Genomic DNA, 12,347 nt, shown 5'->3' on the forward strand with positions numbered 1-12,347 from the left:
TTTATCAAATAACAATTTTTGTGACATCTGATCAGAGATCATGTTCCTCTGAATCGGGATGCTAATCTGCAGTCTAAAGATAACTCTTTCCAGATGGAGTCTCTGGTTTAGGACCCGATCAAGTATTACCCCCAGGTATTTAACCTCAGACTTTTAACTCAATGGAAGAGCCTCTCAGTAAGAATAGACCGATATCCTCCAACTGACGCCTCCTAGTAAAGGCAAACCCGGCAGCCTTAGTGGGGATTCACACTAAGGGCCCATCCCATCATATCTAGAACAACATTTGTCAATTCCGTGACTGTTGTGTTGAACTTGCCACTCACAAAAATCACAATGTCATCTGCGTACCCCTGTGCAAAGCCACCACTGCTGTTCAAAGACACGAGCAGGTCGTCCGCAACTATGTTCCACAGAAAAGGAGAAAAGACGCCACCCTGGGGACAGCTCCTTGTAGTCCTACACTAATGATTGCTCCCGAAAGAGTGGTAATAACCACGCCTGCCTGTGAGTAAGGCCATGACTCACACCTTACTCACACCTACCCAAGACCCTTATTCAGTAACATATTTGACCATCAATACCACGTCTCGAGACCGCATTGACAATCACCTAAGGGCATGTGTAGTCAAAAGCTCATTCGCTGTCCTATGGCACTCCAAGAGAGGTCCCTCCCAAACAAACCTAGCAATCATCTTCTCCATGGTTTTTAAGAAGAAAGGAGGACATAAATATCCATCTAAAGGACATATCAGGCTACTGCTACGGTATAAACACTACTCTGGTTTACCCGCTAGGATATAGACTATACGAGTTAATCGCACACTCGATCCTTCTAAAAGGATATTACATGTCACGCCAAACTCCATTTTTAGTAAGTTGCGTTTCCTGTAGGTCACACTCCACAGCTGAGTGGTTGATCCTTGTCATAAATAATAATCCGAAAAGTGTGTTGCCATCATAACTTTTAGAACTCTCTCCAGTTCACCAATATATCTTACCTTGGTCGTCCTTGAGCCCACCAAGCGACGAGTTGGGGTGTTTTTGCTAATAACTTCTGAAGCCTTGCACAACTCTGCACACTGTCAATGTCAGTGCAGAGTTTCTTCCAGGCTAATCTTTTAGCCTTGCGAAGCTTGCGGTTATACAGTGCAAAAGCATTATGTTAGGTCTCCCAAGTACCCCAAGATTTTGCTCTCCTGAATAAAGCCCTGACTCTCTTCCTCAAAGAGGCCAGTTCAGAGCTCCACCAGGCCACTTTAGATCTCCTCCTGTTAATAACAGGACAACTGGAATCAAATAAACCCACAATTGCAGAAGTCAGACTGTCTGTAGATTTGTCCAGCTGTACTGTATTGTAAATCTGTTTCCGGTTACTACAGTCAGATTCTATGTATCCTTAGGTTTTCCTTATATGACACCCAGTCTGTATTTCTCAGATTTCTATACTGAACTTTTTCAAGTTTCAGGTCTCGGATTTTAAAGCAGGTATGAGCATGATCCGAGAGGGAGTGCTCTTCAGACACATGCCAGCCGTGTACCCACGTTTGCGTTCACTAGATTTCGGATTATATTAGTCTAAAAGCGACTTATCTCTGCTGTTTGTGTTGGTGCTACCCCACACCTCACTATGCGAGTTAGCACACAACCAATTACCAATTCTACACCACTCCTTCCAGCATGATCCACCAAAGCAGCCATGTCTTTGGAGATTGTGAAATACACATCATGATATGGAAGACACGATCCACATCTCACCTACGGACTAATGCTGTGGGGTGCATGTGCAAGTAACCAATTTTTGAGAGCGTTCAAGCTTCAAAAACGAGCGATACGCAACATCGCAAAATTTAAATTTATAGAGTCGTGCAGACCAGTTTAAAAAAGATTATAATTATTGACTTTGCCAAGTCTCTACAATTTATAAATAACGTCATATTGTATGTCTAAATGTACCTTGACCAACTCGTACGAGACAAGACGCAGAGAAAACTACCGAACCAGGAGACACAGGACAGTAGTTCATGAACGTTTCCCCTCACAGGTAAGGGTTCCTCTCATCAACAGCTTGCCAAATAAAATAAAAAAATTCGCCTACGCTTAGAGCATTTAAAACTCGTTTGAAACGCTGTCTAGTGTCGAACGCGTTTTATAGCGTGAACGAGTTTATGGCGTATTACTGGGAGACCGCACAATCAGAAGACTTAATCTCGAATTGAGGCGGGGAAAAAATGGCGATGAATGGGGGAGAGTGCATCTCAAAATGTATGTATCAATGAGAGTTCGATGTGGCATGTGTGTAAAAAGTATTAAATACTTGACATTTGCTATACAAATACACTTTTTGGGTCCGCAATAAATATTTGAATACTTGACCACGATGATGAAATCATCAGGATTAGTACAGTGCCAACCCCATTCAGCATGACAGTGGAGAAATTCCTGGAAAAAAAATTCCAGAACAGAAATGCTGTTCACCTTGTTGCTTACAAGCTCTGGCATTATTAACATGGGCGTTAACAATATTGACTCCTGTCATGGAAAGACCTGCAATTTTACCCTTACAAATCCAGGGTTGCTGTATCATGGCCACATGAATTTCTTCCGCCAAAAAGCGTCTGCAAAACACAACCGAAGCAGCTTTACTGTGCTACAGATTGACCTGAAGGATCTTGATCCCCATGATTAGTTGCCACACCTCGCGTCCTCAGCTAATCTCAACCTCACATCAACACCACCAAATGCTGAATCCTCGTCGATGGTAGTTGAGCATGATGAACAGGCTGAGACACATAAAGCCAATCTGCAGGATGCAACTGCCTGACCTTTCCAGATCAGGATCTGTTGGGTATTTCATTTCAGAATTCATAAAAGGTCCTACGAGTACCAAGGAAGTAAAAGGTCCACCCAGTCAGAGCCCCGCATGATCAAATAAGGCTATTTACGCTTGCAGTGGGGGCGCTCAATCCCCAAGAGCTCCGTTCGTGACGAACTACCATTGCGCAATGCATCCCTTAGGCACGGGTAGATTCACACCGTGGGATTGGAGACCCCAGTCAATACAAAAAGCATGTATGTGGTACGATTCCGGATAGACCAGTTGAGACTAGTAACGCCCGACCTGGCACCACTACTGCGTTGCGCTGAGGGCAACCAATGCCGCAGAGTGCACAAACGGGGCAATAACCTAGATCCTTAGGTTCGGTTTACTTCATGCAGGACGCTGAACAAGCGTCCATCCCCAGAAATTTCAATTCTGGCTGGTTTACACAGCTGTACCACACTGGGTACAGCAAAATGAGCAAATGTGTCACTTAAATCTGGGCAATCTTATAGATGTTCAGGAGCGGCACATCACTAACCGCAAATGTCGAGATTCTGGGGAGCAAGGGTAATTCGATAGTTCTAGAATACTGCGGGAGATGTCTGTTGGAACTGGTAGGGTTCGTTCCCTCCAGAGTCAAATGTGTGCTATCCCCTGTCTGTTTTGACTGTAGAGGCTGGTTCAGTGCTGGCTTTCCCTTCTTCCGAGAAAACATGACTTGAGATTAGTGCCCTAAATTTTTCCTCGTGAATCTCGACAGAAGGTGGCCCCAATCCGCCAACCTTACCCATCCAGAATATTCTTTCACTCCGGAAACAGCTCAAAGGTCCTTATAGGACTAGATACAATGTCTAAGCTTCTTGTCCTAAGAGAACAAAAAAGCGCGTCTATCCGAGGCCAAATGACCATTGGTTGGATTCGGATCCCCCATTGGTCTTGAGTTTCACTAGACAGTGTCACCCCTGGGGATGTACTGTCCCAGTTCATTGGGGATCATCCGGTCAGCCCATCCCCTAGACCCCATTATGTGGCTAATATATGTCTATAAATTCTACTGCAAATCTTATTTATTTGACAATGTGAATGTCCAATATTCGTTTCCATGCTTTTGTCCTCGGAATGGAGGTAACGTAAATCCCCTTTCTCATTGCTTCGTATGCCTCAGTCTAATGTAACAGTTATATTTGTGTTATTTCTCTTAAAAGTAAATAAAATATGTATAAGAGATCTTCCTAATTTTTAAAGTTATACTGAGTGGATAGAAGATCGTGTGCTAATCTATAGCAATGTAGGCATGCATGGGTCAGTAAATGAGTTTAAAACATTTTTATCGGCCAAAATATTAGTCTACTGTAACCCTTTTAAGGTCGACTTGAATAATTGACACTAAGAGATGGCACATCAATGACCATTTCCTTAGCTCAGTTGTTTAAAAATAAAATAAAAAGTATAATGTAGTGTATATTTTGTTCAGTTTTCAATCAATTGTAGGCAATTAATACTAATAACTTTATTCATGGTAGGTATTATTATACAATAAATATGTATTATGATCGCAAAATGTTAAATTTGAAATACTTTTAATATACACTGTATTTTGTAGCTTTAAAATGTTTTAACTATTTCTTTAGACTTGCCAATATTAAAGAGTTCTAAGTTTTTAAACATTTTAAAGTAATGAATCTATTACTTTATTTCCAACAAGAATTTACAATAAATAAAGAAACAGAAAATATACACATTACAATTATTATTATACAAAAGTAACAAATAAAATTAAGTAACCACGTTTCTTATAATAAATTATTATCTTATATGCCTGAGTGAAAGGTTGCTCTAAGAAAATAGTTCTACATAGACAATAGCGGGCTGTGCGTAGACCCGAGTTGCTAAAGATAAAAACAATTATTCCAAAAAGGATTATATTTAACTATTATTATTTAATGTTATATTTGTTTATAACTATACAAAGATATTTTATATAAAAAAAATACGTTATATGTAATAATGCAATATAAATTATTGTCTATTATTGGACTTATTGTAAGTCACGATAAGGACGACTCTAAACAAATTTGCTAATTGTTAAGATAAAAATAAGAATTTCAAAGTCTTTCAATCTAACTGTGTTTAATATTAGTTGTTATCACAATCGGTATATGTCTTCATCTTGCTTTGAGACACTTCCATAGTTGCGTATACAATGTAGTTACATGATGATTGCAAGCGAATTATCCCTCAGGGAACCTGGAATTATAAGAAACCAGAACCAAATGGGAATGTCGAGTTATTATTTGAGATTTGAATTTAGTGAATCCTTCTCTATGCGATATCTGTTATATTTGTAATTCTGGATTAAATGAAACCGTCTCAGATACCATGTATCAAAACCCGCCAAAGATTTGTTTGGCCACATAATCAACACATCAATCAACATCTATTGATTGGTCACATTAATCAAGTGTCTATTTGAAGTTTTCCATAAACATAATTATTGATAGTTTAAGAGATACCCTATCCTACACCTAGTTATCTTCAGCCATATTAGTTTACTGTGAGGAGTATTCGGATCATAATATAAATAAATGTGTTTTATTTGTAAACAGTTTTATTCTTAAGTTATACGTCTGTAAATCATATCAGTTTGAACTCAAGTCTGGGATATCCGTAATATGCCACAGAGTTTATGTCTTGCAGGTCGCAACTTCCTGGAGAACGGTCTGGTTCACGGACCCCAGAAGGGTGAGGGACGCTTGGTAGCAGCGGAAGGTGTCAAAGTGGAGAAGCAGAAGCTCGGCCCCCGCAGCACGGTTCAGCTCCTGGAACTCGGCCCAGTATGGAGCGAGCAGACTGTGGGTCGTAGCCACCTGTTGGAAGACACAGGTCACCAGGTCCCATGACTGTGCAGGATACTGTGAGGAGCATGTGGCCAGGAGAGAGGTCAAATTCTTGGAGATCTGGGTCACGTTAGACTTTAGCTCTTCGTACCGAACTATACTGGAGTCTATTTGTTCCATAGCATTCGACAAATTCCCGCAGGACTCAATTCCCACTATCATGTCCTGTAAAGTGTCCTGGAGGTCCTCCCTTATCTCCTGGAGACACGACAGGTTGTACCCTGTTGTGTTGGACGGCAGATCGTGCAGGTAGAGCTGATCCAGAACGACGCTCAGATTAGCGGCGGACCGGTTGTTGTCGTCTTCCAAGCTGCGGAAGAAATTAGTGCGGATCTCCTCCAGGTCGTCGTTGATAAAGTTAAAGTCGAGATTGGCAGCAGCCTGCACCTCGGCAACTACACCCGCAGTGGTACTGGAAGCGTCCTCACACGCGGCCTAAAACATTACATTGATTGCTATAAATGAAAAATTAGCGATACGTGAAAAAAATTATTTTCTTGCAGTAGAGTTGAGAAAAATATATTACCTCCGGTTCAATACAAACTATGGTAATATCTACAGTTTAGTTATATTTGGTGCCCGATAACTCTATGGACAAAGGTGTATACCACGTTATTGCTCAGATCAAGACAAACATATTTCATCGTACGAACATGGGTCTCCGATGCTTAGTTTCTCATCTGTCCGTCTGTATGTGTTTTTTTTTATTAAAGTATTAATATCTTAAAAACTAACAAGCTCAATTATACCAAATTTGGTTCAAATCTTTATGATAACAAAGCCAACTATCGAAAAAATTAGCATGATACTATCTTTAGTATTTTCAATATGGCGGCTATTAAAACATTTAAACTTTGAATATCTTATAAACCAGCCGTTTTTTCTCAAGAATTGCGTGAATACCAAACTGGTAGAGAATGTTATTCTTGTAGTTCTTGATAAAAACTGCTGGTTTTTAAGATATCCAAAGTTTAACAGTTTTTATGGCCACCATTTTGAACATAGTAAAGATAATATCATGATATCTTTTTAGTAAGTGGCCTTGCTATCATACAAATTTTAGATAAATTTGGTATAATTTAATTTATTGGTTTTTGAGATATTTATTTTTAATAAAAAACACATACAGACAGACAGATGGGAAACTAAGCATCGGAGACCCATGTTCATATGATGAAATATGTTTGTCTTGACCTGAGCAATAACGTTGTATACCTTTGTCCAGGAGTTACGAGACACTGTATAACATTGATTTGAAAGACGTATGAATATGCTCTCTGGCAGACGGAAGATAGTTGACCTGAGACATAGTATTAATAAGGGGTATATATTTGGAAGCTGTAATTGACAGAAAGAATGTTGAATGCTGAAATATAGACTGCACCACAGCTCCTCTAACAGCTGAACGCAAAACTGCCCGAGTCATTCTGCTTCTTCGCAGAGAAGCTGTCACCGAGAGGACAAAAAGTTTCCGCCTACCTGTCTGGAGCCTGGAGCTCTGGATATAAGCTTAAACTCGGATAATAAGAGCGACATTGCCTTATCTATAGTTAAGTTGTACAGTCTCAATCTACAAAATAAATATTCTCTGACTTTTTAGCTCGAAACCTTCGTAATGGTGGATATGACACAATTCAGTGTGTTGTCAATCTTAAGAATACTCTCTTGTTTAAGATTTAAAACCTTGTTAATGTCGGGTACAACAGAACTGCCACGATAGTTCATTATCAGACATATAGTCCATGATCAAGATGTCATGAAATATTGTAAAATACCATATAATGAACACACTATCAATAGTAGTGATAACCTTTTCTTTTACCAGACAGTTGAAGATCATTGTAAGTAGCTGTTTGTGTAGAATGTGAATTTATGGAAGTGTCACTAACCTTGCGGCCAACCCAGGCAGTCCGCACACGATGTCTGGTTGCAGTGTGCCACGAATACTAGATCTAGTCATAGCAATTCGGCTGTATCCGCTTAGAGTTCTCGGTATCTGCGAGAGTAGCTGCGCCTTCAATTCAGCTGCGGCAATGTTTGGTCACTCCGGTGGTGCAGTTACTCGAGAACGGTGGGAAGGCACTTCTAGCGGCTGCCTGACCTGGCTCGTGACAACGCGGAAGTCCCCATTTAGAATAATCCCCTCCCCGATACCCGATTATTCTCTCTCTCTTTAAATATGACTAATTTAATTGAGTATAATTTGTTCGATCTCTGTCACGGATCTAAGTTATAATGGCTTTTGTAAGATTTGAAATCTTCATGGCTACAATAATTATAGTACAAGCGACTGCCAATAATGTAATTCAGTTACACTACTGCGGTTTAAACAATCATGCTCTTTGGCTGTTAGCTTCAAAAATTCCATGGCTGTGGACTGCCAATAGAAAAATGTGAATAAAATGTAATGTGCGTTATATATATTTTAGAAAATTTCTACATATCATTAAAAAAACAATTTGATTTACCATAATTTAATCGTAACTACGATCAAGTTTATAAACATTTAAAACCTAAAACCTGCACGTTATTGTCACGTAAACTTTATTGTGGAGTCAAACGGTTTAGAGACAATAAAAAACCTTGTTTCAATAGTCTAAGTATACGCTAAAAAAACGAATGTTGCCGGAATTCGCTAGGCTTTATGCTTATGCAGTTGTTGGTTTAGCCTATTGTTCTTTTACTATTGCTATCCTGTATACCCCAACAGCAACGTAGATAGAATTCAAAGACTTCAGAACTCTGCTATTCGTTTCCAACGTGAAACTGTTCGAACACGAATCATCTTATTGTAATGCTGTCAACTTAATAATGGAAGCCGCATGTATGATGTTGACATGATGTTTGATCCACAAGATCCTGTCACACCTCTACCCATTACCTGACTGAGAGGTTTTTGTTTCGAGAGGAGGTCTCGCAACCCAGCACCTGCCATGGTTATCTGATCAAATTTTTGTAGGCAAGAACGAAGCCAGGAAAGGATTTTGGGTGATTCAAGACTGATATTTTCCCGTAGTGGACAGAAAGTAAAACAATCGCAGTCATTGAAAACAAGTGCTCATTCCCCATTTTGTTCCTTAAAATGTTCTTGACCTATTTCAATGTTAAGAAAGATATTTCAGCAGTACATGTCAGTAATACTGAATTATTTAAATAATAATAGTTATTTGCTAAAGAAGGAACTGAAAATTGGGGGGGAGGGGGTCCGGACCCCTTAGAACCCCTCGCTGGCTACGTCCTTGTTCAAAGGGAAAACGTGAAATAGGAAGAGCAAACTCTTCATAATTCGGCCCGAAATTGTACAACGATCTCCCCATTTACCTAAAATAACCTGTTCGTGTAGTTCATTTAGATCTAAAGTTATGCAATGTTTGAAATGTGACTTCTTCTCTTAGATTTACTAATGTTATTATAAGATTTTATGTGACATTGGGTTAAACCAGGTAAGCGAGTATTTAAGTGAGTAAATAAATATAAATAATGAGCCTTTAACTTTATAAAATCAATTGTGTTTTGTTTTATTGTACTTTTATCTTTTACTTAGTTCTTAGTTAGACCATCAATTGACTTGAGTTGTTCTAGGAAAGACTATATTACTGAGAAACGATTGCAAATAAAAGCTTTTGTTTTTTTTTATTTAACAGTGTGTATTTTCAAACATTTATTACAGCAGTAATATACGAGTATTAATGCGAATACTATCTGGTCTAAATAATCTTAATTACATAAACAAACAAGTTTTAGAGTAAATAAAAATCTAAACAAGCCTAGTTTATACTTGTACGTGCGAAGTCACCTGTGATGTAAGAGAACTTAGGCTATACACTGACTGTGGTGGGCAGCCCTTGCTACTACTCCGGCTGTCATAAAGTCGGTACAAATCTCGTATCGCATTGAAGGTGTTATTGTTTATCTGAAGTAAGTTGATCTACCTGAATTTTATCTCAGAAACAACTGGGTAGCCTATTTATACATTAAAACCCAAATCCTGTCTAGTTTTTTTGTACAAAACGTTCTCATATAACTGAAGAGTATATTATTTATATGAGATACTTTTATTTACCTGCATTTTATCACGGAAACACGTGAGTTTGAAGAAACCGAAGACAAAACTACGCATAGTTTTGTCACGTATACACGCAGTCAAGCATAATAATTCGCACAAAGTAGATTTAAAAAAATAACTTTTAGTCCAGAACAGTGTATATAAATACACGTCAAATAATATACTGCTATTACCTGAAACATCAGCCACAGGCCAAGGAGAACCGAAAGACCCAACACGGACACCATGATAACTTGACTAGACTAATCACTGATAACACGTCACGTTTATCAGTCACTTCACTCGTCACTGATACTACAGTGGGGCAGGCAGGCATTGATTCGTTTATTCGAGACAATTTTTGGTTGAAGCAGGGTTAGAAATTGTATTGTAAAAGATTTTACTTTAGAAGAAAACCTAAAAAGCGTTTGGACGGGTATGTATGTTTAACTAAAACGACACACCTCTCTTAGCGTTACGATAAAAGTAAGAGCGTTAATGAAGTTTAACGTTGTTATTGCGGAGGAAAACTCAATATTGTTTCAGGTTGTTTATTGGTATAGCTCAATATCGTATCAGCTAAATCCGCCAATATGTTATCAATTGTAAATTGGCTGATACTGCCAAAGTCCTGAGCAACATCGAATTTGTTGGTGCAATTTTGTCAGCAGTCATTGTCAAAGCAACAATGGCGCAAGTAAATTTATTCATGTTTCGAAGGATCTGAAGTGCCAACATGTATGACACTAATGCATTATTAAAAACGTACGGCAGTTCAATTTAGCAGGACTAAGAAGACGGTGGACATATATATCTACCAATTTTGGGTTTAGAATATATTTTTTATTTATATAATTTGTTTACTTTTCCGTATTTAGAGATATTGTATTAAAGCCGTTATGAAATTAACTTAACCAAAATATTCTCCAAACCCAATATCGATCTCTCTACCCAACGCGACGTTTGGTCTTCAATTAATATCTTTTGGGACTATTTCATTGAGACTATGAATTGGTCTGAGAGAGCTGTAAAGTACACGTTTTATTTACATGTTTAGTATTAGTATTAGTCTTCACTTTTTATATTGCATGCATCGTGTTGTTAAGCTTTCATTCATGTTTAGTTATGAATCAAGTGTTTTGATACTAAACACAAAATTTACAAATTGCAACAATATTGTTATGTAGACCCAGCTTTACGAATCACAGTTTATTTTAGATCCCCATAAAAAACGAATTTTTCTTTATAAAGATTTAAATAGTAAAACTTTGTAATTTCAACAAGCATAAGCTCATTACTTTCCTATAAACAAAAAAATAATAATTCTCGTAGCATCTCTGAAGTAAGTTATGATCGTTTGGAGAAATCCGCGTAACTCGACTATCCTGTCCCGCCGCTTCAAGACATTCGTCTATACAGAGTGTAACAAGAATGGAAACTTAGTTATAGACTGTTATATTATAAAAATTAGACTGGTTAAATTTCCCATTTTGCCTTTAGTTATAAGATTTTCATGGCATTTTCACAAATCTTTAACGCTCTGGTGTAGACGTTCCATCTTGGAGTCGGTCACCAATTGTTATGTAAGCCTACGTAGAGTTTGGTTTTAAAATGAAGTTCTATTTAAGCCAAGCAAAACGCCGTTAATGAATCCAGAGATTCAAATAACTAGATTTTGTGGAAGTAAAATTGAATCTTAACTAATATTATAAATGCTAAAGTGAGTTTCGTTTGTTATTCGATAACATAAATAGGCCTATTCTTATTTCACAATTTCTTCTTGTATATAAAGTTGTGAAAATCCCATCTTGGTCTCTAAAGCTGAATTACAGCAAACACAATTAATATTACTACTTGAAAAAGCCTGATATATGTAATAACATGTTTTGTGTAAACGGTGTTTCGTGACAGAACAATCACAGACATGCTTAATTAATTTGACCGCTATTTTCAAGTTGTTTACATTTATAGTCTTGAACGCATATGAAAAGCTTGATGGTTATTATTATTAAAAACTATAATTCCTTGGAAATCGTGTGTGATAATCCCGTTGAGTTTCAATTCACCCATCTCAAGTTTAGATGGCGAAGATTATACATTATAATTAGTGATAATCTTCCAGTTTCCTCAAAGGGATGCCACCGGAAACAATCAAGTCCCTGGTGTAGTCGTATTTAACTCTAGCAATAAGTTTTTTTAATTAAAATCGGAAGGCATTAATATGTAATGTTAAACGATTTTTCACAGTGCCTTCATTTTAGCGATGCAATATCATAACATAGCTGTTACAAATTATCGTTAGAATATGCAGGCTTGATTTCAAATGTGTTTGGTCATACCATAAAATAGTGTAACACTGTACTATATTACGAGCGATATATATAATTTCAATAAGCATTAAATCACAAAAAGTACTTGCTCCGCCGGGACTTGAACCCGCAAACCCGGATCTCTTACTTGCCGGGTGAATGTGCTACCATTACAATATATATATATATATATATATATATATATATATATATATAATAATAATATAGTAATCACTGTTTGGATAGAGGTAAAAAAACCAAAAAATTTTTCA

General features: G+C 37.7%; 1 protein-coding gene across 2 annotated transcripts; it reads right to left on the minus strand.

The window, feature by feature from the left end:
- Positions 1-5,414: 5,414 nt before the first annotated feature.
- On the minus strand, positions 5,415-10,024 carry LOC124362480. 2 transcript variants are annotated; one of them, XM_046817021.1, is made up of 2 exons: positions 9,961-10,024; positions 5,415-6,156 (listed from the first exon to the last, which is right to left on the minus strand). In XM_046817021.1, exons 1-2 carry the CDS (start codon positions 10,012-10,014, stop codon positions 5,509-5,511), a joined length of 702 nt encoding a protein of 233 aa, XP_046672977.1. In that variant the 5' UTR covers positions 10,015-10,024; the 3' UTR covers positions 5,415-5,508. The 2 variants fall into 2 exon arrangements, with proteins under 2 accessions (XP_046672977.1, XP_046672976.1); XM_046817020.1 differs by lacking the exon at positions 9,961-10,024 and adding an exon at positions 9,785-9,809.
- Positions 10,025-12,347: the final 2,323 nt, after the last annotated feature.

The sequence above is a fragment of the Homalodisca vitripennis genome, chromosome 5 (genome assembly GCF_021130785.1).
Source record: "Homalodisca vitripennis isolate AUS2020 chromosome 5, UT_GWSS_2.1, whole genome shotgun sequence".
Taxonomy (NCBI): domain Eukaryota; kingdom Metazoa; phylum Arthropoda; class Insecta; order Hemiptera; family Cicadellidae; genus Homalodisca; species Homalodisca vitripennis.

Coding starts and splice junctions, on each gene's coding strand:
- LOC124362480 (XM_046817021.1), bottom strand. CDS start 10,014: ATGGTGTCCGTGTTGGGTCTTTCGGTTCTCCTTGGCCTGTGGCTGATG. Junction 6,157..9,960: donor GCCTGTGGCTGATGTTTCAG/GTAATAGCAGTA, acceptor GTAATGTTTTAG/GCCGCGTGTGAGGACGCTTC.